Here is a 25,272-nt window from a genome sequence, read left to right on the forward strand (position 1 = left end):
GGAACACAACCAGGCAAATACTAGATACAATGTCACTCTAACTGACAGTTCAATGTTGTGAAGCAATAATGAATCTGTTTGCCAGTTGAAATAACTTCAAAATGCTCCATAAATGTAACAAAAATAAATTACATTAGACAAAAAAAAAACAAAAAAAAAAGAAGAAGCAAACGATTCCAAAACAGTTTCGCACAGATTCTTGAGTGTCTGAGTGAGTTGCCGCTGCTTTTCCTCAACGTGCTGAAATGTAAATACTCAAGGCAGCAACACAAGAAACACTGCAACGGAGTGGAGATCAAAAAATAAAGGCGAAAAAAAACTCTGCAAAGCCACAAGAGGGCGCTAAGTCCTGGATATACCGTCAATGTGTTTAGTTGAGAAATCACGTTTTCGAAAGTAAAAATGTTTAATGAGTGAACAAAATGTGTATAAGAAATACTTTACAAAATAAATATATAATTCAATCCATATTTTACAGGTTAATTTCCCAGGATCTAAAGTTTAGTTTTTTGTTTTCTTTTTGCAACTTACTAGAAACTTTAAAAATGTCACTATCTCTAAGCCTACAGGTTAGTTCTCTTGTAATTTTCAGATATATATTTTTAAACTTACAGATTAATGTCCTGGAATTTAAATAATCTCCCCCCCATAAATATAAATAACATTTCTGGGCACATTCCCAGAATTTAACATTTACTTCACCAGAACGTTTTTTACTTTTCCTAAAAGCATAGTATACATTTCTTGAAATTTAAGGTTACCATTCCAGGATTTACACATTTCTTTTTTTAATCTATAGGTTTCTTTCCCATAGCTTACGGATTGTGTTCTATGAATTTATGGGTAACAGTCCAGTAACTCCCCATTTACCTCCACAGAACTCATATTATTTTTTCCTATATCAAACCAGTTACATTTCTTGAGTTTTCAAGTTACTTTTCCCAGGACTTACACATAATTTACTTAATTTCTTGAAATGTTTATATTACTTTTCCATAACTTACAGATTGGTTTCATAGAACCTGAAACTAGCATGTTACTTTACTGCAACTTGTAAACTTTGAATATATTTTTAAAAAAAATTTTCACAGCTGAAAGTCAAAGTGAATTTGATTTTTCAATGTCAAGGTCACAGTATTGTTAGTATTGCAGCTTGTATAAATATTGAGTAATAATGCAATTCAATTAAGAGCTTTGTCCTCTTATGCTCTAATAATGTTTAGAAAACAACTTAAAAATAAAATGTGCTAGATGAATATAAACCATTTTCCCCCAAAAAGTTTTCATTTTTGGGGGAATGAAAACTATGAGAAAATATTACCTTGAGGGGGACGAAAGAGAAATGAAAAGCAAAAATTAACTGAGGAGATTCAAAAACAATCTTAAACCGAATAAGGTATCAACCTAACTTTAGTGGTGGGAGTATTTGGGAGTGGAAAAACAAATCCAAATCTTTGCCTCATCTCTGGTTGAGATCTTCAACCTGAATGCATTATTTGAGAAAAATACAAATAAGAACATAACTGCTGCAATAGAAATGTCACAGGCATGGATAAAAAAACCCCAGCTGTGATGCAGAATATACGATCTGTGGCGTCTCTCACCACAGCTGAGACAGAGTTTTGTCCTCCATCAACCCGTGGCCTCCCAGCAGGCTGTCTCTCCGTCAGGATGCTTCACTCTCTGCTTGGGGGCATCTGATGGGACTTCACAGAACACTGTGGTTCTCTGAGTCAGAAAATCAACTGGATATTAATTTACTGCACAATGACATTATCATTACTATAGTACAGGGAATCTTAAATGTGTACAGATAATAGAAATGTAATGAAAAAAAAAAGAACTTAATTACAAACTCTTTTTTCCATATTTAATATGCAATAAGTCGGTTCCAAAGGTGAATAGAATATATATTATAAATATATATTATATATTAGATTAATAATTTACAAGATTACCTTAAAGACAAAAAAAACTGAGTCTGCTAAAACAAAGACGGGTTTATTGTAACCAGAAGCCCTTTAACTTTATTTTTTCTTTAAATTACAATTTGTATATTTCACAGAGATGCTTTTTTTTATAGGAGTGGAAATAATTCAATGCAAAACCAAAAAACATTCTCAAAGTACAAGTAAGTACAACAATATTTTTTATAAAATGGAATGAGAACTTGCAAAACCTGCAAAACTGAAGCTTTACTTTTTGGAGTTTACTCCAGGGACAACAAGGTAGCAAAATTTTACTGTGAACAAGACTCACACTCAAGTTTGTTTTACGTTTTTTTTAAAAAAGTGCTTAATGGTAAAATATTCCTTGTTTTCCTCACAGACTAAACTTAGGAAATGCCTCGGTGTTGAATTTTGAAGGCAAAACCTGAAACACCGGTTGAGGTTTTGGTTTAAGAGACAAAGCAAAAAGGCTGTGCAGTGTCAGCCGTAGAGAGAAATGTGATCACCCTACTACAGCCTGTCAGTGCTTTTGTGATGCGTATGTTTTTAATATGACTGCTTACTGCTATTCTCTTTTAGTGCCTATCACGCAGAAATTAAAGAGTTTGAAAGGAAGAGTCCAATGGTTTTACTAGCATTTGTGACCTTATTTCATCATGTTAATGTTGTACTAAATTCACAGTTCTCCTTCAAAGCTTCGTCTAACAACACATTTCCAGAAATTTCTAAACTCATCTTTTAACACTCCTCATTCTTTTAAAGTCATGTTAAGGTAAGAAGACAAATGTAAAATCTATGAACTATTAACTATCAACAGTCAACACTAAATAAAAAAAAAAAAAAGATTTTGCACCTGTCATCAATATGAAAACATTTTTGTTTAGAAACACTTTAAAGTGTGAAGGTATCAAAGAATGCACTTCCTGTAATGTATCATAGCGTACTTGACAAAACATATGAAAACGTATTCACTTCATCATACAAGCTCACACCATATTTGCGCTATGGGCGTGTTCTAAAATCAAAAGCATCGGCACGGTTTCTATCCGCTCGTCAGATTTTCATTATGAATTGTCAAAGTGAAAACTCAACGGCCAAAAATTTTTTTGGGAGGAAACACTCTGAGTGTGCTAAAAGAAGCATCGACAAACCAAAATCATTGAGCCCTTTGAATTTGACCAGACATCGCACCATATTTTAGAATCTAAGTATTTATTTCATGTTCAAATGAAGTTTATTTGCTAAAATGTTCCTAATGACTCAAATTATTTCTAGGGTTTATTTTTCAACTGGCTATTTTCTCTAACCAGAGAAGAGATGTTACATTTCAACACCTTCTACAGAAATTATGTCTGGTCAGTAAGAAGCAAAAACGTTTGGATAATATTTATACATAAGTGTTTATTAGTCCCAAATTTGTCTGCAAATGATCACAACAAAATTGGAATCGACAAAAAAAAAAAGAAATCTTAACTTGAATTATTTTGATACATTCAAATTTGTAAGTATGAACTTATTTTCTTCTTTAAATGGAAAAATACTGCATGCATTTAATCTGAATAAGCAGCAGTTTTGCATAAGCAGGATTTCCTTGCTGACAGAAGTAATTGTGATATTTTTGCTACAAGTGAGAAACTGGCTGTGGATGTGTTAGAAGATCAACATGCTGCTGTTTTTATTAAACACAATTTCCTCTCAATCAATAAGTCTGCATCTTTTCAAAACTATTTTTCTATTTTGTCTTTTATGTGTCTAAATATCAAGTTAGACGGTTCCTAAAATCTTACCAGAGACACTAATCATATTGTTAACAGGTGCAACAGAAGGAAAATATTCTGAAAAATATCAATTCTAGTTTACCACTTTAGCGAAGTAAAATATCTACTTCACTAAAATAAAAATAGTTTTACCAAAATACAAATATTTTACTGTAGTGAAGTAAAATATTTACTTCACTAAAATAAAAATAGTTTTACCAAAATACAAATATTTTACTGTAGTGAAGTAAAATATTTACTTCACTAAAATGGGAAACCATTAATTCTTTGGGTCATGAATACAGAAATGTAAACAAAAAACACTCATAACTTGTGTTTAACAGAATCTTCTTATTAAAACATATCTGATGAACTGTGCTTCAAATATAAACAAGCAAAAATTTGGACGGTGGATGGGCAAAATCGTTAGAACTGGATGGAATGAATAAAGTATCTCTGATCATTCATGGATTACAGTAAATTTATTTATTTATAAATTTATTTATACATTTATTTATAATAATAATAAATAATATTTATTATAATAAATAAATTTGTGTTAAAGTTGTAGATTCAAGCTTTTTCAATCATAGGTTACACTAAGGCTCTCAACTAACAAGCTTGAATAAATAAAATAGAGCATTTCCTTAAAGAACATAAAATTAGCATGTGCGTTTGTTCCCTATGTCACAGTTGTTGTTTTTTAGTTACATTAAGGCCATTTTTATTACAGCAGATGACCACAAACATTTGCCGAACACATTTCACAAATATTTGGCCATTACATGTTCATAGCAGATGTTGGTGGAGAGTCACCAAGGCAAAGTTTTGAATCGAGCCCTATAACAATGCTTGTTTATCTTCTTCCTTGATCATTCCTCATACTTTACTTCCAAATACTTGTGAGTTTATATCAGAATGACCTGTGTGTTTCTCCTGCTCCTAGCTGTCTACTGTCGCTGATTTATCGCTGCTTTAAGAGGCAGAGGCTGATAAAAGTGAGAAAAACAGTAAACAGTCAGTAAACTACTTCTTAGACATTACTCTGCCTTGGATCCTTTGTCTCTGGATGGATCCTTTACGTAGCTGTTGTAAAAGAAGGAAGCAAACAGTACCAGATAGCTGAGATACATGAGTGTGCCCCACATGATGTTCTCCATGTTGGAAGGACAGTGCACTTCATTCATCCACAGGTAGACTAAGCCTAGCACAGCCAGGCCCATTACCATCTGCAGGATCTGGGCCGTAGTGATAATCATGGCGAGTGGCCGGGGCACCCGCAGTCCAGCTGCCCGGGCCGCATAATATGTGTACATGATGGAGTGAACCATGTAGTTCATGGTCATGAACCAGCCACCGCCCGCCACCAGGTCCTTGTAGGAGAACCAGGAGTAAAGCAGCACGGTGATGTGGTGGTACCAGTGCAGGAAGATGAGGCGCTGCTTTCGCAGGATGATGAACGCCGTGTCTCCTGGGTGAGTCGGGAAAGAGAATTGAATCTGTATTTTAAAAATTATGATTTAACAATTTCTTTCACAATTCAGATCTTTTTATGTATGAAAGCGTAATGGACACATTTACACACTTAATTCTATAAAAAAGGCAATTTTATTAAAGTGTCTCAAAGGATTTTCTGTTATGTCTTCTTTGCTTTTCTCTTTTTAAAAAATTATTTTTAGTGTATATTTTATTCTTATTTATATGCTTTATGAAATCAAAATGTAAACAAACATAATTTGATGCATTTCCATTTTATATTTTTCCTCACAAGATCAGTCCCATAGTTGCACAATGGAAAGTGAAATTTGTCCACCCTGTGCTAGTTTTAAGAGCTATTAGCGCTGTTAGCAAACAAAATGAGCATCACATATGCAAAGACATCTAAAAGCAAAAGTTACTTTTTAAATATCCTTTTCAGTTCAGTGAAATTACCGTTTTCACAGTTCAGTGAAAACGGTAATTTCACATTTCACAGTGTTCACAGTGAAAACTGTCATTATTTTATTTTATCAAATAAAATAATGACCATATTTTATTTGGTCATTAAATATGTAATTTAATGTGTCCTCACACCTTCTCAGCAAAGTCTACAACTATAGTAGACTCTGTGGTGCCATAAGTACCATTAATAGTAGTGGTGCAATTTAGCACCACTACTATTCTTGTTCCTACTGACAAGGTTATTTTACAGAACAAAAATAAGTCTTAGTTCACTGAATCTCTGAATTTCAAAAGCACATTTGCTGCAGATCCACGTACTTCCATTAGCTAGTAATTAGCAACTTCTAAAAATAAGTCTAGAATAATTGTCACTGTATAAAAGTCATTTTCCAGAGATTACCTGCGTCATTAGCTGTGCAACTGGACTGGATGTTAGCATCAACAGTACTACTGATGCTAATGGCTAGCTGTATTTATAGAAGGAACTATGGCTTTTAAGTAGTAAACTGTGGAGTTAAGCTTATTGATTTAGCTAATTGGATGCATACAACTGTGCTTTGTACAGATCAGTTTCAGGTTGACAAGATAATTCATTCACAAAAAGGTCCTATTTAATTCTACCCTAATGTTAGAACACTCAGAAGTATTAGCGCTCATAGCTGTCTTAACGTTTGTAAAGAATTGTTGAATGAAAGTTGACAGATGTCAACTTTAAGTGCTCTTACTGTAAAACTTGTAAAACATATATTATGTGGGCTTATATAGCTTACTAAGTAAAAAAATATGTTACTATCAACCCTGCCAGCTGTTGGCACCATCAACACTTCTCCAAGAAGTAGCTAGCTTACAAAAGGGAGCGAAAGTGTCAACCAAATATATTTTATTTTTTAATGATAAAAAATCTATACAACATAATGAATGTATTTTTATCACATCATGTGCATTTTTTATGTTCAACAGTAGGTACAGTGCACGGTTAGTGCAAATGGAGTCATTTTTATCTGGTCTGTACAGAAAAAAAGTTTTAAGCCAATAATTTTCTGACAAAAAAAAAAGAAAATTGTCAGTTACCGTAACTTAATCTTCAAAAATAAATCTATTACTGCAACATGATGGTAAGTGACATATTTCACAATTAGTTCTAGTGACTAGTTTGCGAAAAAGGAAATTGGGTTACGTCACCGCTAAAACTAAAGTATTTCAAGTAATTCCTCTGTGTTGTATTGTTTATGTTTCTTAATCTATTTATACAACTCCATTTAAACTTGATAAAATGTAAAATAAAATAAATAAATCATACTTTCATTTTTTAAGCTGAACATCTCAGTCATGGCTTTCCAATTCCATTCCCTTTAAAAAAGAAACATCCTCCAGTTCCGAGCAGAGGGAAAGCGACTACGTCCTTCCTGCTTGCAGCTGAAGAAACATTCTTCATTTCACTCCTGCACTAAAACAATTTTCTCACTGCCTGAGCATTTAGCTCTTTTTCTATAGATCAATCGGCGCCATCTGACCCACAGATTCTCTTCGGAGATGTCCAGAGCCAGGCATTGTGAGCACTATGAATTTCCCAATTTAAAGACAGTACAGGTTTATTCTATTCTACTGTATTGTAATATGTGCTATTCTACTGCTCCCTGAACTCCTGAGTAAATGTTGATATTTTCATTTTGGGACTGGTTCATACCACTATGTTGCTCAACCTCAAATTGACCAACTAGTACCATGCAGGGCATTAAGAATATAAAAACAAGAATTATAATCCAGCTTCAAACAAAACGTTTGAAAATAAACAGAGGCAATCTTACCGAGCTCAGGGGCCTTGCTAATAGCAAAAGCGTAGGACCAAAACTTGGTGATGGGTGCATTGTAGAAACTATTGTCACACACGGACTGTTTGAAACCGCTCTTCGTGATAATGTGCAGCATGTATTTTCCAGTCCTGACCGCTCCGATAATACTGAATTGTGAAGAAAGAATATGGAAAAAAAGGACATTTTAATATTTTAATGAATACATAAACTTTGATAAACCATAAAACTCTGAATTACTCTTCAATATGACATAAACTGTGAAGAAAACTGCACCACTCAGCTGTAAGAAATAATCAACCTAAACATCGTAAATGTTTTATTTGATGAAAATGCTTCGTAAAGAAACAATCTGAGAGAGCAGGAAAATAAACAGAGAATCTTGGATGTTTAACTGTTTTATGGCAGCAACTGGGTTGATGAGTAAAAGCTTTTAGTTCACCACAGAGCAAGTTGGACTCACCTGAAAATGGCGAGGCTCAGCGACCACAATGCCAAAGGTCGGCGTAGGTTCAGCTTTGGCCTTTCCCTCATGAAGTGTCGACCCCCGAACACGAGCGCAGCATACAGGCCACAAAATATGAATGACTTGCTCCTGCAGAGAGGAAAAAGGTGGTAAGCTCCCAAGCCCTCCGCAAAACTCCAAACAATGCAACACACTCGACACGCTAAAACACACAGGGATGCTATGATAGTTTAGCATGAGTGAAATAATTTTAGTTTTTTTATTGGCTGTTACCCACCAAATAAGTCACTTAAAAGTCTAATACCCTGTTCACCCCGTTCAGCAAACGGGCCTCTGCAAAAGAGCTATACTGTCCTACTGTTATCCATTCAGCCACTGTAGGAGAAAAATTGTTTTTTTGGTATTTTTTATAATTTACAAATAAAAATCTGAAAAATTGTGGCTTTTTATGCTCTTACACCCTTAATTTAAGACACCGACATACAAATCAGTGCACCTACTTGACATAAGAAGGTACCAATTAATTAGTTAAACTGTTCAAATTAATTGAAGTCTTTATTTACTTTCAGTGAAGAACTCAGAGGTTTGTTAGAGAACATAGTGAACAAACGGCCTCAGGAAGACCAAGGAGCACAGCAGACAAGGCAGAGATAAACTTGTGGAGAAAATTAAGGCAGAGTTAGGTGAAAATAATTTCATTCTATACAAGGAGAGCTTCTAAGAAGTAGTCGAGAAACATAACTCTGAAGGAGCTGCTGAGATGTAGAACACTGGTAGAAAATCTGCCCGTTACACAACTAGTACACCCCTACGTGACAAATTTTATCTTAAAATCTCATGGTCTATAGTTAGTTCCATTCATCTGAAGGATTGGAACTGAATGTACGGCAAAGTTGGTCACAATAAATAAATAAATCTGTTAGATCACCTTCCAATAGGACAATGACCTTAAGCAAACAGCAAGAGCAATGGCGTAGTCACATGTTAGACTGGCCTAGCCAAAGTCCAGACATAAAACCAATATACAATGCTTTGAATTACTTCAAATTAATCAGTGTTCACAGACTCTCTTCATCAGTCTGACTAAGTTTGAGGTATTTTGCAAGGAAAATTTGGAAAGATAAGATATACCCCAAAAGACTTTCAGTACTTATTATGTTGGTCTATCACATACAATCTCCATAAAATACATTTAAATTTGTTCAGAATGTGGCCAGAGGGGTAGCAGTGTGTCTTGAAGAGGGTAAACAAAAACACCTAATCCAGAAAATCAAACAGTTACCTCATCCACGGTTCAATATTCACATGTATAACGATCAGTGTATTTTTAAACTGGACTGATGTCCAAAGGGGCTCAGAGAATAAACAGTCAGATGAAGTCATGTTTGCTTTGTAGTTCTGCTTTTTTGGTCGACACAAGCCAACTGTTATGCAAGAGGAGTTTGACACAGTTACTGTCGGGTGATAAAAAATAATCAGAAAGTCATTGATTAATGTAGTTTTTTAGCATTCTAAATGATTTTTCTTTTTTTGTAACAAGATATAGATTTTATTATCTACCAGGTGGTCCAACAAAAATCATTAGAAAATTTAAGGAAAATTCACTTATTCTATTCACATGTTGTTGATCACATACATCCATAACATGGTATGTTTCCAGTTGGGCCATACTCTTTCCATTTTCAGATGATGGATTAATATTTAATCCCTCATCTACAACTTTCAGAGGCAGTTGGGTTTCACAGGACTGTTATTCTGGGATAGCAGACTAAACAGGTGTGAATACAGAGGAATGTCACTTTTCAAATTTGCATTTGTAAAAAGCTTTGGAAACCATGCATAATTCTCTTCCTACTTCAAATTATAGGAATTTTAGATATATATAAAATTGTTTGCCTCGGTCTGCCACTTTAAATCCCAATGAGATACATTGATGTTTGTGGTTCTAACTTGACAGAATGTGAAAAGGCTCAAACTTTGTTTTTGCCCCAGACACATTCAGACACTTGCAATATATTTACTCATGAATACTGAAGATTGCTATGAGTAAGACGGGATTAATAGCATACACTTAATCAAAAGTGCAAATAAACAATTTACTATCTATGTACTATTGTGTCTATCACTATGTTTTATAAGCAGGGTAGCCATATTGAATTTCAAAGTCTAGGCTTTTGGTAATCTTCAGTATTCATGAGTAAATATATTGCAAGTGTCTGAATGCATCTGGGGCTAAAACAAAGTTTGAACCTTTTCACATTCTGTCGAGTTAAAGCCACAAACATCAATGTATCTCATTGGGATTTAAAGTGGCAGACCGAGGCAAACAATTTTTTTTATACAGTACAGACCAAAAGTTTGGACACACCTTCTAAGTCAATGGGTTTTCTTTATTTTCATGACTATTTTTAAGGCAAGAAATCCCACTTATTAACCTGACAGGCCACACCTATGAAGTGAAAACCATTTCAGGTGACTACCTCTTGAAGCTCATCAAGAAAATGCAAAGTATGTGCAAAGCAGTAATCACAGCAACAGGTTGCTACTTTGAAGAAACTAGAACATAAGGGGTATTTTCAGTTGTTTTACACTTTTTTGTTTAGTGCATATTTCCACATGTGTTAGTCATAGTTTTGATGCCTTCAGTGTGAACCTACAATGTCAATAGTCATGAAAATAAAGAAAACTCATTGAATTAAAAGATGTGTCCAAACTTTTGGTCTGTACTGCATATATAATTGTGAAGTAGGAAACCTTTCCAATGAGTTACTGAAGCAACATCTCGAAAAGGTTGAACATTATTCTTTCACTAGCTGAAAAATGTAGGGGAAAGAAACGTTTTGTGTACCTGAGAAGCATCTTCTTAATCTTGCTACTATCTTCTGGATCATTATCTACCTCAAAAATGCAGCCAAACCTGAGATTGACAGATTCCTCTGTGGGTTCACCCCAGCTTCTCAAATAACTTTTACAAGGATCTTAAAAAAGTCTTGGGAGTGAGGAGCAGGAATGTCACAATCATTTAGAGCATGAAATTATCGATACTAGAAAAATGAATTAATCATAGATATTCATTTGCAGCAACATCCGTAAGCTGATCCATTCTCATTTTCCCAAATTGTCGCACTTCTTCTGGCAGCAGAGCTCCAATAAAAGATACTCTTAGCCCATACCCGATTAAAAACATGAACTCTACATGGAGGATACATCCCAGAAAAAAAAACAACATATGTGACCCTCTTTTGATGACGAGGCAATAGCATTGTTTGGAGGTAGTTTCCCAATGAGGCACACGGACAAAAGAAAAAAACTAAACGTCCCTATAAGTAGGCAAATTAATTTTTTATCCACAAATATATTCAAATTGAAAGAAAAATGGAAGGATACATCTTAATCAGAGGTAAATGTTTCCAAAAAAGGACATTAACACTTGGTTTACTGGTTTAGCAAACAGGGAAGCGGCACTTTTCAATTATTTATTTTTAAATTAGGGCTATACTAATTCAGCTCTTACTCTAGGCCCCTAATTAAAGAAGCTACAATGTTGTCATATTGTAATTAATCCCGTGCCTTCAAAAAAAATGTTGCTTAGTATTAAAAACGGCATTGAGTATTTTTTTGGAGTATTGTTATCGAGTTTCTTCTAAAATACAGTTGCAACTGCATCAGACCTGAAGACAAGGAACAAACTGATAAAGGAGACGCCTTTGTGTTGTTCAGGTGATACGCAGATGCGGATAGTGAGGAATGCTGCACAACCAAATAATTCAAAAGATGTTGTTGTTGCACCCAGATAGGTAACAAGGAAGAACGCTAGCTGTGCCCTTTGAAAGAATTCACACTATTGTTTTACATTCTGCCACATTAAAGTCATAAACTTCTTTGGATTTTGTGACCGCAAAATAGAAAGACAATGAGATATGGTTTTAACACTTTTTATAAACAAAGCGTGCCCCTGCTTTTGTAATCCTGCCACCTGAGAGAGTACGGTTCAATGCAACTACAGCTGCAAATAGGGTGTATGTTTAGGACTGCTGTCAAGGAAGGTGAACCGTCACCTCAGTCTCAGGTTATATGCAGGCTCCAATAGCTTGTCTTCCTGAATTACCCTTTATCTAACTCCATCAATCTTTCCATCAATTCTGGGGAGATGCCCAGTTTTTCCTAAAGAAAAACGTTCCCACATCATGATGCTGCCACCCCCATGTTTTGCAGGGGTAATGGAATGTTAAATGTAATTTGCAGTTTTAATTGTTTGCCACTTTTTATGCAGGTCAAAAATTAACATTGTGATCTCCATTAATTATGGCCTGTTTATCCGTTTGTTTGCAGTGTCCCACATGGCTTGTAGTGGACGGCAGTCTTGTGGCTTTTTCTCAACAGCCTTTCTTCTTGGCCGTCTACCATAGAATCCTGATTTGTGGAGATATCCAGTCAACAGATGCCCCCCATCTGATCTGAGGATTTCTGTGCTGCTCTTGTTGATGGCAGCACCTCCCTGTGATGCTTTTCTGATCAGAGTTCTCCAGCCAACTTGACCGAGTCTCTTGATGTGCAAACTCTACAGATTCATACCACACTGAAAGTATGGTTTCGGTTTGTGTTTGTATTATTTTATTTTTTAAATCATGTATCTTTGTCTTCCTTATTAGATAAATAAAAGTTTAGGTTTTGGCTACAGCATAACAAAATGTTAAAAAGTTCAAGGTGTGGTGAGTAATACTTTGCATCCTTGAAACCCTTTTGAAAAGGAAGTGCCTAAAATTAAAATGCCCCGCCTTTACAACGAATTTGTAATTGTAAAGTACGAAATGTTGCCGGTTTAAAAAAAAAAAGCCACAGCAGCCAATTCTGGTGTTTTATCCTATTTACGATAGTTTTAAATGCACTCACCAGTTTTCCTGCATCCATTCCAGAGCTCGAGTTTCATCGAACCGTCGCTCAAAATCAAAAAGGTTCAGTTCGCTCTCGTTCATTTTCTTCCGCAATTGAAGTTTCTGGATTATTTTATCGACGGGAGAGGGAATTAATATATTCACTAGAACTATAGTGGCTACTGAAAGCTACAATGTGATCGCTGCAGCTTTATCCAACTTCCAGGTACGTCCTAAGGAGGAGAAAAAGATGCCGTGTGCTCGAATGGAGCGTCCCGCTGTCACTTTTCTCAAGGCGGATAAAGCTAGCTTTAGGATGACTAGCCGTTTCCGGTTCAGACCTTCACAATAAAACACCACGGAGGCGTCACAGCTGTTTCAAAAATCAAAAGGGGACAAGAGACAAAGGAAAACAATTGATATCGGATTTTTTTTTACATCGCTACACTCGTACAGAATAATTATACATGATTTTATCTTAATTTGTGCAACACAAGAACATACAACGGTGTCATGCACTTCACTCTGATGATCACAAAAAAGTCTCTCCATATATAGCACATAAATATATATATATATAGGCTATATATGTCTGTGTGTGTATGTGGGGGTGGAGGAGGGTGTGTGTGTGTGTGTGTAAGTTTCTCATCTTTTTGTTTGTTAGCCATCTTCATGTGGTGTTGGCTTTAATCTTCATTCTTTCGATCTTTCGATTCAGGCAATTCCTGCCTGTACACACCTGCTCATCTTATCTTTATTGTCTTTTTATAGTGCAGTCTTCTTATCTGCCCTTAAACTGAACTCACTCACCGGTATGCTCTTTATTTCAAGCACATATATAAGAAAGGGTTGAATAGCTCTGAAGTTTCATAATGTGTCGCATCTGGGCATCTTAATTAATGTGGTATTCAGAAGTCAGGTAGTTAGACCAGTTTACTGAGGTTTGTAAAATTTTTTGTTAAGTTTGGCATGGCCAAAATGAAAGGTACCTCATTTGCCAATTTGAACTATTAGAACTGTCAATTGTTCAAATAGATAAAATCAAATAATTAAAAACCTTTTCATTTTTATACTTAACACAGATACATGTGCATAATTTTGGTCATTCGTCTGAGGAATTCCTGAAAAATGAAACAGACAAGAAACAAAACCTTGAAGAGGTTCAGGAAGTAACTTCAAAAGGTTTGGTGAATGTGTTGCTAATTTAGTGTAGCCAGACAGTGTAAAAAAAACTGTTCAGAAACAGGATCCATTTTACTTCTGTTTTCTTGAACACTTTTCTTTTAACTTCCGCGTAGGCCCGACTTTCCCTTAAGTTAGTTTCTCCTACAAGCAGATTCAACAATTTTGTTTTAGAGCCCCTGTCCAATTAAGCAACAATCAGAGCACCCATTTCTCTTTTATGTTTTTTTAACATTTGTCTATATCAGTTTATAAATTAGCTTACATACTTGTATAAAACACAAATTTACAGCAATCCTCACTGCACGTTTGTTGTTTTATTTGCATTTACATGGCCTTTGACTCTTTTCTTTCCACATGTAATGTCCTCTCCGTATCTCCTGTCACTTTTGCTCAAATAACATTTTAAGGCTTTATAAAATGTTACCTTTCCCCCAAGATAGATTACATTTTTCAGTTTTTCCTAATAATCTAAGAGCTTTATATGAAGAAACAGATTCAATTTTATTTTACTCTTTTTTTCTTTATTTTTTTTTGTTCCATCGTCCTGTAGAGAGAACAAAGCTCCATTACACATCTCAACAGACTTTTGTTGTTAGTATTTATTCCACTGATCCCTCTGCCTTCCTTCACTCTTTCATTTATAATCGTCTTCTCCTCTGCAGTGAAATAATAACTGTAGATGTCAGTGGTGTGAGGACGACAAAGAGGATTTGGAGATGAATCATAGGCAGAGTGATGGACGGCAGATGAAGGACACAGTTTACAAATGAAAAATGTCCTACTCTAGGTAAGAAAAACAAACGAGAGCTACAATGATGAGCTTCACAACACCAAATATAAACTCACAGGACACAACAGTGTCATGTGGAAGTAGGAGAAATACACTTGAAATGACATAGATCAACATCATACAAGGGAAATTTACAAGGTAGAAAGGTGATACTGGCCTCACAAGAAAACACGGCAGTAGAGGTACAGTGATAAGTTGTGATAACACGCCAGTTTTTGAGCTGATGTCATAGTCTTGATATGTGCAGTATAAAGCGTAGTTTTATTTTGCATCGTGGGGCTCTGATTATTGTTCTTACGTTTAGCAATGGCAAGCTGGTGTCTGCTCTCTACAGAATTCAGGTTCAGGATTTTATGTGTTCGGCATCGATGGAAGAACCCTCTTAAGATGGAGAACGAGGCACCGAGGCACGTGAAACGGGAGCCCACCTGTTTCACGGGTCTGTCACTTAAACTCACTGTGAGGCTGCCTTGCTTGCGTATGTTTCTTGTTTTTATCCATGTTCAGGACAGAAGAGAAGAGAGAGAAGAGAAAGCAAAAGAACAGATAGTAGGCAAAGATGTTCTTTGTTTTGTTGATGAAGGAGTAACAGAGCAGATCTACTGAGTGAAGTTGTAAAAAAAAATCAAACAGATCCTAAACAAGCAGATGTTGTGTAAGAGTTGGAGAGTCCAGAGTCAGAGAACATACTTTTTTTTTGGTCACGTTTTTCTCTTTTTCCGATTTTTATGTTTGTTACAGTTCGTTATTTTGGTTTTTCGTTTAGAACAGTTCCATTTAGAGGTTTGGGATGGGGCCTGAGGCAGGTGGTTGGAAACACTCGGCCCATAATGGGAAGGCTCAGATGATGCCGTACTGGGCCAGCTCATGCAGCTCCAGGTGGTTGAAGGCCTCCCAGGGGCAGATGACGGTGATATCTGGGGATAGAGGTGGAAATATGAAGGTGCTTAGCTACCTTCTCAATCGCTGAAATGTTCTGCATTTTAAGTCTTACTGCAAACTCACCTGTGCCCAAGCCCTCCATGCCAGGAATGTCATCTCCAAATCTGAAAGAACACTACAGATTATACATCAAGACATGCATTCATTTATTTTCATTTTTTTGTAAGACCTGAAGGAGAAAAAGCTTTAGTCGAGACGTACCCTTGAACTCCTTTCTTTGGAGGCTTACTCTTGAACTGTCGGGTCTGCCGCTGCTTGAACTTGGGCGGGCCCTTGCGAGGAGTGGCAGGGCCTCCAGTTACACGGGTGGCTGATTTGATTTCAGCTTTGGGTGGCTCAAGATTCATTTTGAGCACTCCGAAAGGACGTGCGCAGGTAAGTCTTTGGGTTTCTCAGAAGTGAAGCTGTTGTGATGAAATCTGTGGAAGTAAAACTCATGTTACGATTTGACAAAAAGTGTCACCTCGGTCTTCTTTCCTGCCTCCAAGTCCAGTTTGATTTGATGTAAGATTTACTGTCACCTCTGTCTGACATTATCAGCTCTAATCCTCTTATGGATCTGACGCTTTCCTGTAACTGAAAGTCATTGGGGGTCCACGCTGCAGCCTGTCCACCAAAGACGACCCAATTTTCTCTAATCCCTGGCTCAAGATAAGATGTTCTAACCCTCTCCATTTCAAGCTGGTTGCACTCATGTAATCCTGTTAAAACAAGGACGACTGGCAGGAATTGCTGAGCTGTGCACTGAGGGTCTAATCGAACAATCTGTGCCCGTTACAATGACTGACCGATGTGGATCTTTACTCTTAATGTTGTTGCGGATGGATTTCAATAAAAAGGTGCAGAATTTGAATCTCAGTCCATAATAGTAAAGTTTATATCCTAAAAGAGAAACCTTTTCATGATTTTACAAACGTGCTTTGGGACAATTTTAGGTAATACAAGGTGTTGTATATTGTTTTTGTAAAAATACCCTGAATAAATAAATACATTTTGAAAATAAAATATGTTTTTATGTTTTTGCTGAGCTGTAAATGGAACATTCAGTTTGCAATATGCATTAAGAAAACAAAGCTACAAGTTCATGAAATCAGCATGCAGTATAAGCAAAGTATATTTGGACCACAGACTGATTTCAAAAAATTCAATAAAATATTAATAATTTGAGTTTCCTTTTCTTAAAAAAGCAACAAAAAACAGGTATATCAATATTTGTATATTTACAATACATAATTTTTTTTCATCTGGAGAAAACATTAACATTTTCACGTTACCTTCTGTCTATAAATATTCTAATAAAATGTCCAGTTTATTAGATTTATTAACTTAGTTTGTTTGACTTATTGCATTTGTGTAACACCAGTTCAGAAGAAAGGACAATCCAAGACACTTTAAAATAAAAGCAAGTTCAATTTATATTCAAATCGATTGAAATTCAAAGACAAAGACGGTTTAAAATTAAATGAGGTACATTCCAATTCAAACCTAATTTTGACAGAATAAAAGTACAGTTAAATTTATTATATCAGCTGGTAAAATCAGATGATGTTTTCTTAAAGTCTGATAATTTAATAAATTATCTGCAAATAAGAGATAAATGTGACTTCCATTCATCCGCAGATCATCCCAAGTTTTCTATGCACAAATAAATAATAAATCCACCTGACTTCCAATGTACTCACCACCTGATTGATTGAAGCACAGCCAAACGAGTGGATGTGGGTGCAGCACTGCTCAGTCTAGCAGATGAGTGGACTTCTATGCTAGGCTCGCTGTGAGGGGTAGTTTGGACCTCAAGGCCTCTTATAACCCGACTCCAGCAGGCGATTATGAAGGCGCCGCCTCCAAACTCTTATGACAACATATCAATTGCTTGGGCTTGAGGCAAACTGAATTTTTCAGGGTTCAAATACATTTTTATCTTAGTGCAGTTTTGATTGCTTTTTGTGAATTTTCATGTTACTTTGTACATTAAATCTGTAATGACTTTCTACCTCTTGTTACTGAAGAGTACTGTTGTGCCCATTTTCAATATAAACTGCCTAAAAGGGGCTCATCTACAATCAAGAACACCAAATATGTTGAAACCTTGTAGTCTCTGGATTATATTAACATTTCTATAACATAATTTAGTGGTTTTAAGCCATGACATGCTTTTTTTATGGCTTTCTCCCACTTTCAGACGCTGTTAGGAAATTTTATAAAACTTTAAGTTCCAGAAATGTCTCCAAAGGTCTTTAGAAATTTCATGTCAATGCTAGGAAGGTAATTAAACTACTGACTGAAGACAATGAGGATGCAAGACAAGATAACACAGGCCAGATTATGTTCATGCAGATTATCAATGTCACAGGAGGATTCCTAATGCCGTTAGAATCTTCAATGGCTGTTTGCAATGCAATTCTCAAACATCTGCTGTGTTTATATAGAAAGTTTATATTTAAAACCAGTAGCTCATTTAGGAAAAAATTTCATCTCCTACCCTAAGAAATACTTAACAGACAGAGAGGTCGCAAATTGGAGACAGATAGTACTTTGTTATCCATTATTAAAAGAAAAAAAAATGTTGCAGCTTTCACATTTTATTTATGAGTTGACTTTTTTGGATGGTCTATAGTGCAAACATAACATGCTATTCACTCAACAGTAGTTTGACTACAGCAACAGACAATAAATAAATTAAAAGATATTTTTACAAATAACATTCTTTAAAATGTTTTCAATTGTATCAGTAATAACAGTCGACAAAAGTTAAAACACAAAAATAGCTGAATCTTTACTTGTTTTCATTCATGTCCAAGCTAATGTTAGCAGTGCAGCTAAGCTAGCAGTTAGAAGAAGTTATTGTGCTGTATTTGTGTTGTTATGAGAGAATTTCCAGATTTGTTATCCAACTATCTAACAGGAAGCTTCTTAAAGTTGGAGTTTCCACAAACCCTGACCCAGAAATTGGCTACCACTCATATAAGCGAAAGTAACAATAATAAACAGTTTAGTCCTAGTACAACAACGGCAAACATTAACTTTGCTGAAAGTTTGTGGACATGATTGTTTAGTGGTTGAATTAATCAAAAGCTGAAAAATATGTTGTCTTCTTGCACTGTTAATAGTAGTTAGATTACTCACTGAAGACAAGTCAATGAAACATGGAATAGAAAATTGTGAGGTCTTTACCAAATCTGATTTCTGACTTTCAGTAAAATACAAATGTTAGAAAAGTAGCTATGGAAACACCCATGATCCATTTTATTTTTGCAGTATTGTTACTTTGTTACTCTGGCTTTCTCCCACAATCCAAAAACATCACGGTCAGGTTATTGGTCTTTCCAAATTGTCCTTAGATGTGTGTGTCTGTGGTGCTCTGCAATGAACTGGTGATCTGTCCAGGGTGTACTGCCTCTCACCCAATGACTGCTGGGGATAGGCACCAACGCCCTTGTAATACTGCAAGGACAAGCAAGTAGACAATGGATGGATGAATGAATGTTTCTTTTGTTTTGCTGTGAATTTTTTTCCTTGCCTCCAGGCAGTCTGTGCAGCTGACTTGAGGCCTGCTCTAATCCCTTAGCAGGATAGTCAGAAGGGAAAATATGTTTTACTCTTCTTTGTTTTGCAGAGGTGAATGAATTGTGTAAACAAAACAGTTATATTAAATATGAAAATGTACAGCATTCTGATAAATAGTTTATTTTTTACACTGCTATAATGTGGGAAACCCTTTATTCCACCAGGACAGAAACAAAATATTCTCATCTCAAATTTCTAACAAAACCAGAAGACTATATCACACTTTGGACAGAAGGTTGCGGTTTTATGGTATCAATACAACCAATTCATCTGCAAAAAGCAAATAATGTACCAGTAAGTACTCTTGGCTTTTTAAGTTACTGACATACCAGCAGGGCCCTGATCTTGGCTTGGTATGTTTCATTAAACAAATACTTTCTGCATTTGAACACCTTGAACTCTTCCCATATCTCTGTTGTTGAATTGCTGGATGACCAAAATTATAGAACACAACTCCAGACATATTTGTTTTTATCTGCTAAGCGTTTAGTTATTTTGTTGCCAACGTTGAAGTTGACAACAACCAAACGAATGAGGATTTCAATTATTTGTAAGCACATCTACACAGATGTATGCCACCTAATTAATACACACTGCCATGACGCAAAGTGAAACTGGAGCCTTGGCATCAGTGATAATCTGGCTCGACTTTATCCGACACTGACAGAGTCATCTAGTTCAGACTACTGGGTATGATCAGTAAAATCCGATGCATAACCCAGATCAGGGCATCACTGTGCAAGGCAGGAGCTGCAGCACTGATCACTGTATTATTAACACCGTACAACTGTATTGTGTTACTACGCTAGTGCTGACTCAGAGCATGAGATCAGGGTCACCGTTACCTTGGCGATCTAGATGTGAGGGACGGCAGGCCGGTTGCAGCGCTCGCCAGCTAAGTGACTGACAGACGTCAATACTGGCATCAGTCCTCTAAATCCTATTAACACCAGGAGAACATCAACACTAGGAAGATAAATATTTGAAGTGCAAGTCAGTGACACAGAAAAGGTTTTTCGGTTTTATTAGTTAAATGTGCTAGAAGCTGTATTTTACAACAAACAGCAGAGAAACAGACTTTATGGGGAAAAAAAATCTGTATAATAGTAAAATTATTCACAAAAATCCAGAAAATATTTCAGTAGTCAGGAAAACTTTCACACTGGGTTTTATTACTCCCTCTAGCGGTCACTGATAGGTTTGAATGTTTTGTGACCTATCAGAAGAGCTGTATGGATGCACTACTAAAATTATAAGGCAGGACATCACGTTTTAATTAATTTGTATGTTTTATGAACAATGCTATAGTTTTAAAAGTTGGCGGTTCTCTTATTCTTATTTGCTCATATTTAAAAACTGAACCAAGTTTTGCTGGCCATAAATTTTTTAACTTTCTTAGCCTTTTTGTTGAGTTATCCCATAAATATGAGACACACACTGCTTCAACATTTTTCAGGTTTTGGCTCCATGAAGACAAAGTTCAGATTTTCTAGCAGCCTTATCATAAGCCTGCTGGCCAATCAATATCTTGCCATAAATTAATTTTTTAATTTAGCTACTTTTTGGGTAAACAGGTTAGTTTCAGAGATATTTGTGGGTCAAATATATTTGAGACAAAAGAACTGAGACAAAAATTTACAAAGATCTGCCCTGATAAAGCAACATTACTCAATAGTCATAAGCTTCCCACAAAACGCTACTTTCAAAATTCTAACTTATCCATTGAATAAAGCTTGCTGACATGAGAATGACTATAGATGAGACTTCAGTTATGAGAAGATGACCAGCTAAATGTTCATAAGCCTCAAGTTCCTGGTACATTTTCAAACTTGTGAAAATACCACAGAAATACAATCCAAAAATTACTCTGTTATTCCCACTGTCATGAAAACATTTTGCTCATCTTAACTAATAATTCGGCGACCACTTAGGGACTCAATGCATTGATATATAGTTTCTAGTCATGAAAAAATGGCAAACAAGACAGTGGCTTCTGTTGTGTCAAGACGTTACATAAGACAGCAAATTCCACACCACTGATCCCAATTTACACACTATTCCTGTGCATCAAAAGTAGCACATGTACTTCAAAGAGAGGACTTCCACAATATCTAAGTGGATCTCATGTTTAGATGCATTTAATACGTTGTTTAATGTGTTAAATCAGCATATATGGCAAGATAGGAAATAGTGGGGAAGCAGCTTTGAGATGAAAACTCCTCCCACTGTGTTTCGCAACCACTTCTACCAAGTAAAGCTATGACTGACCATGAAAATGCAGTGACATTTCCTGTTTTGAGGTTAGAATGTGTGCCATTTTCTCAGCCATTATCTCAAACACCATCATGACATATTTCTTGACACACATAGCTCATGTGGACAAACCCTACCTGTTCACTTGCACAAGTAATTTTTGGAGGAAGTTTTGTGGTATAAGTCGCGAAATCTAAAACTGAATTTGAATCGACACTTCGAGACAACCGCAGCTCATTCCTTCAGCCTTTTTACTGTTTGAACTGTCCAGATAGTTACTTGTTTTTAGTCATAACTGATAGGTTTGTTTGGCTATTTGGACTATTTCTCTGTGCCCAGAAGGGAAAAAAAGTAGGAACCCTTAAGTTAAAATAAATAGAACAAACTTTAATGAAAAAAAATCTCTGAGAAACTTATTAAAATAGAACGTAACTAAATTACAACACACAGATGATTTTCAAAAAATGTGCATTTGTGAATTAAAGCTACAGGAATATGACACTGACTGGAGAAAAGAAAACAGATACTTTCCACAGTCAAAACTTTACACTACTTAAAGAGACACAATGCATCATCGTCAAAGGACGCTTCGACATTTTCTTGTGAGTCTACATAAAGCCCATAAACTGAATAAAAATCTGACCACATGAGTCCATGAGTGGGAGTCCATGGAAAGCATCACGTCTTTTTCAGCAGTTTGATCTCCATCTTAAGATATGCCTTGAGATTCTCATCAAGAACATTTTCCTCTATGGCAGCGAGCGCTCTATCTCCTCCATCATGATAATACGCCAGGAGCTGCTCCGCATGTTCAATCCAAACGCAGTTATGGCAACCGCTCATGCAGCAATGGGTGGGAGCAGGTGGGGGTCCTTGCTCAGGAGACCAAGTAGAAGAGGAGTCTTGGCTCTGATCTAAGGAGGCGCTGTCAGCCAGGTCCGTCACTGCAGAAGGAGGAGAGGATTCTGGTCCGGCTGGCAAAGAGCGAATGATCCCACTATGGAGACAATGTCTCCATAAATGTAGAGGACAGAGACTGACGCGATGAGCTTTCATGTGTAACAAGGATACAAAAAAGATCTGGAAAACACAAGATTGCTTTAATTATTCATCAGGTTTTTCATTTCAAATATGAGGAACAGTAACAAAATTCCCAAAACAGCAGCAGTTTATTAGTTGATTACTGATAAAATGAACCAAGTTTGACTTTTCAGAGATTAAAACCCTGTAAAATGTCTCTATAGAAATATGCTCTGCTTCTCATCTCAACTAAATTTAAAGGCAAGATAGACAACTGTGATTTTCTCACAGCACTACTTGGCTTATTTGGCCAAGGGGAAAAATAAATAAATAAATATATAAATATATATATCGTTTAAAGCTCTAATAAGGTGAAAAGAAGATGTTTCCATTCTTTATTCCATATTAATAAAGAGATTGTGTTAGATTAGGGGTCTACACCATGTCAGCACATTTAAACTTCACTGAAATACCCATTTTAATGAGTCTGCAGAGTACAATTAGTGCTAAACATAAATATCTGCTTTCTCAACATGAAGTGCAAGAATCCACTATTATTTTACTGGCTGCATTTTTACTGGCTTTCAAGTTTTCTGAGAAACTGAATTTTGGGCTTTATCAACTGCAAGTCAACCTTTATTAGTTAACTAATTAGCTAAGTATAAATAGGATATACATTGAATTTATGTAATTACATTTTAATCTCTCTATATGTTTGGACTGATCTTACCTTATATTTCTGTGTACAAACTGCTAATGTTAGTCTAGATTAATACATATATTTGAATTATTTACAAATTGTGGCTTCCTTTTATGGCATAATGTAGTAGAAAAAAAAAACCTTCCCTGTTTATTACTGTTAAAAGTTAAAATAACTATATATTTACGAATAATTTGTCTGTTAGTTAGGAACATTCTGGTAGAAAAAAACCTAAAGGCCACCTCTCGTCTTTATCATACAGGGAATAAAAGTATACACGTATGCCAAACATCACTAAATTGATTCTAGTATAACAGAAATAAAGCAGGTGTTAGCTTAGCATCCAACCTTGTGTAAAGACACCGACGACCTCCCGGATTTAACCCCGAAACAGAACATCTTCCCGGTCTGTGGGTCTCCCGGTTATGTGTCTTTTCCTTTCATTTCCTTCTTTCCACCGTTTTTATCAATCATCTCGCTTCTCTGATTAAATAAATTCAGTATTTTTAACCTTAGAAAGAACTGTGGCGTCACTCCTATTTTCAACTTTCACCTTTCACAAACACTTGTAAACACAAGCTTTGATTGGTCCATAGAAAATTATATAACCAACCAATTGCTACTCCTTCATTCTTTTTAACCAATGGGCAACTTGAATCAGTCGATAGGCGGGCTGAACACGATAAACGCCACTTCTCTTGTGTGGCCGCAAGATGGCATCATCTCTACATCTCAATTTCTGCTCATGTAAAGATCAAATAGCGACACAAAAATATATAAATCAGCTACTTAAATGTATCTTTTGGATTTCTCTGACTAAGCGTATTATGTAAATCATATATTAATAAGCTTTATATATAAACAGATCCATATCAATCCGTTTTATAAGTATGAATAAGTGATCTACAGTACATCACCAGAAAATGTAATCAGTTTTTGGACAGGGATCATAATAAATATAAGCTTCATATTCTCTCATTGCCATGAAGTACGTAGCAGGTGGCACTAATTGGAGGGAGCTGAATATGTCTGATCAGAACAGCATCACCAAGGTCGAGACAAACAAATTTTTTATGACTCGCTGTCCCATATATGCAGTGGTCTTTAGATGCATTGTACATTTTATTCTTGTAATTATTGTCTCTACTTCTACTTAAACAAACACAACATGAAAGAGATTTTCCATTTAGGTTGGTCATCATTCATCCTCTGCTGCTTTTCTTTTTTTTTGCCTTGTTTGAACAGAACACACAGCTTTATGAACAAAGATTCCATTAAAGACTGCTTTTCTTGATGAAACTTTCAAAATGTATGAAAAATAATATAAATAAAAACATTCAGTATGCGACTGTTACGGTCCGACCAGTAAGGCAAAAGGACAAAGGCATATATAAAAAAATACTTTATTTTTAAAAAATTCTTCACAGAAGACTTCCAGCATCAAATCTAAAAAAAATATAGCAAAATGAGCTCAAAAGAAATCAACTAAGGCATACCTAACTCAGGATAACAAACCAAAACTGACCTCACACAATGAACACACAGGGAAATTTATACACAAACGAGGAGGGATGGGAGATGAGACAAAGACAAACAATGCATAAACATAAATAAGTAATTCAAACCAACACATTTTGACTACAAAACAACTGTAAAAACAAAACAACCTAACACCAAAAATGTTTTAGCAGTTATGTTATTAGGGGAGAGAGATGCAGATTCTTTAACACCAAGTCCCCTGCTTCCAGCAGCCTAATGGTTTGTTCCACTTCCTGGTTTGCCTTTCAAGCAGTCCTCTCCCCCAGCCAGTCCTTCAAACTCAGCAAAACAAAGTAGTTAATGATTCAAATAAACAAAAGGTGTTTACTAAATGTGTGCACCCATAATAGCAAACAACCTAATGTAATAAGCACCACAAAAAGAGTGGAATTATAAATATATTGTGTGAAAACATTTAAATAAATACTAACACTGGGGAAAAGATGGAGGAACCTCCACACACTTCCCCTCTTCTGGA

The 25,272-nt window shown here is 35.8% G+C and overlaps 3 protein-coding genes across 4 annotated transcripts; all 3 read right to left on the minus strand.

Moving 5' to 3' along the window:
- Positions 1 to 1,348: 1,348 nt before the first annotated feature.
- Positions 1,349 to 13,103, minus strand: LOC114151949 (elongation of very long chain fatty acids protein 6-like). Of its 2 annotated transcripts, XM_028029507.1 has the most exons (6): positions 12,818 to 13,103; positions 7,922 to 8,053; positions 7,456 to 7,607; positions 4,933 to 5,177; positions 1,605 to 1,728; positions 1,349 to 1,483 (listed from the first exon to the last, which is right to left on the minus strand). In XM_028029507.1, exons 1-5 carry the CDS (start codon positions 12,898 to 12,900, stop codon positions 1,633 to 1,635), a joined length of 708 nt encoding a protein of 235 aa, XP_027885308.1. In that variant the 5' UTR covers positions 12,901 to 13,103; the 3' UTR covers positions 1,349 to 1,483; positions 1,605 to 1,632. The 2 variants fall into 2 exon arrangements, with proteins under 2 accessions (XP_027885308.1, XP_027885307.1); XM_028029506.1 differs by lacking the exons at positions 1,349 to 1,483; positions 1,605 to 1,728 and having other exon boundaries at positions 1,981 to 5,177.
- A 1,379-nt stretch (positions 13,104 to 14,482) lies between these two features.
- On the minus strand, positions 14,483 to 17,493 carry pde6gb (phosphodiesterase 6G, cGMP-specific, rod, gamma, paralog b). Its single transcript, XM_028029118.1, has 4 exons — positions 17,398 to 17,493; positions 15,917 to 16,134; positions 15,779 to 15,819; positions 14,483 to 15,690 (listed from the first exon to the last, which is right to left on the minus strand). Exons 2-4 carry the CDS (start codon positions 16,060 to 16,062, stop codon positions 15,614 to 15,616), a joined length of 264 nt encoding a protein of 87 aa, XP_027884919.1. The 5' UTR covers positions 16,063 to 16,134; positions 17,398 to 17,493; the 3' UTR covers positions 14,483 to 15,613.
- Positions 17,494 to 20,290: 2,797 nt separating this feature from the next.
- On the minus strand, positions 20,291 to 23,828 carry oxld1 (oxidoreductase-like domain containing 1). The gene is made up of 2 exons (XM_028030313.1): positions 23,604 to 23,828; positions 20,291 to 22,615 (listed from the first exon to the last, which is right to left on the minus strand). Exons 1-2 carry the CDS (start codon positions 23,652 to 23,654, stop codon positions 22,214 to 22,216), a joined length of 453 nt encoding a protein of 150 aa, XP_027886114.1. The 5' UTR covers positions 23,655 to 23,828; the 3' UTR covers positions 20,291 to 22,213.
- Between the last annotated feature and the right edge of the window lie 1,444 nt (positions 23,829 to 25,272).

The sequence above is a fragment of the Xiphophorus couchianus genome, chromosome 10 (genome assembly GCF_001444195.1).
Source record: "Xiphophorus couchianus chromosome 10, X_couchianus-1.0, whole genome shotgun sequence".
Taxonomy (NCBI): domain Eukaryota; kingdom Metazoa; phylum Chordata; class Actinopteri; order Cyprinodontiformes; family Poeciliidae; genus Xiphophorus; species Xiphophorus couchianus.

Coding starts and splice junctions, on each gene's coding strand:
- oxld1 (XM_028030313.1), bottom strand. CDS start 23,654: ATGTTCTGTTTCGGGGTTAAATCCGGGAGGTCGTCGGTGTCTTTACAC. Junction 22,616..23,603: donor CGTCGGTGTCTTTACACAAG/GTTGGATGCTAA, acceptor TGTGTTTTCCAG/ATCTTTTTTGTATCCTTGTT.
- LOC114151949 (XM_028029506.1), bottom strand. CDS start 12,900: ATGAACGAGAGCGAACTGAACCTTTTTGATTTTGAGCGACGGTTCGAT. Junction 8,054..12,817: donor GAATGGATGCAGGAAAACTG/GTGAGTGCATTT, acceptor TCCTCTCTGCAG/GAGCAAGTCATTCATATTTT. Junction 7,608..7,921: donor CTGAGCCTCGCCATTTTCAG/GTGAGTCCAACT, acceptor TTCACAATTCAG/TATTATCGGAGCGGTCAGGA.
- pde6gb (XM_028029118.1), bottom strand. CDS start 16,062: ATGAATCTTGAGCCACCCAAAGCTGAAATCAAATCAGCCACCCGTGTA. Junction 15,820..15,916: donor CCAAAGAAAGGAGTTCAAGG/GTACGTCTCGAC, acceptor GTGTTCTTTCAG/ATTTGGAGATGACATTCCTG. Junction 15,691..15,778: donor CATGGAGGGCTTGGGCACAG/GTGAGTTTGCAG, acceptor CTCTATCCCCAG/ATATCACCGTCATCTGCCCC.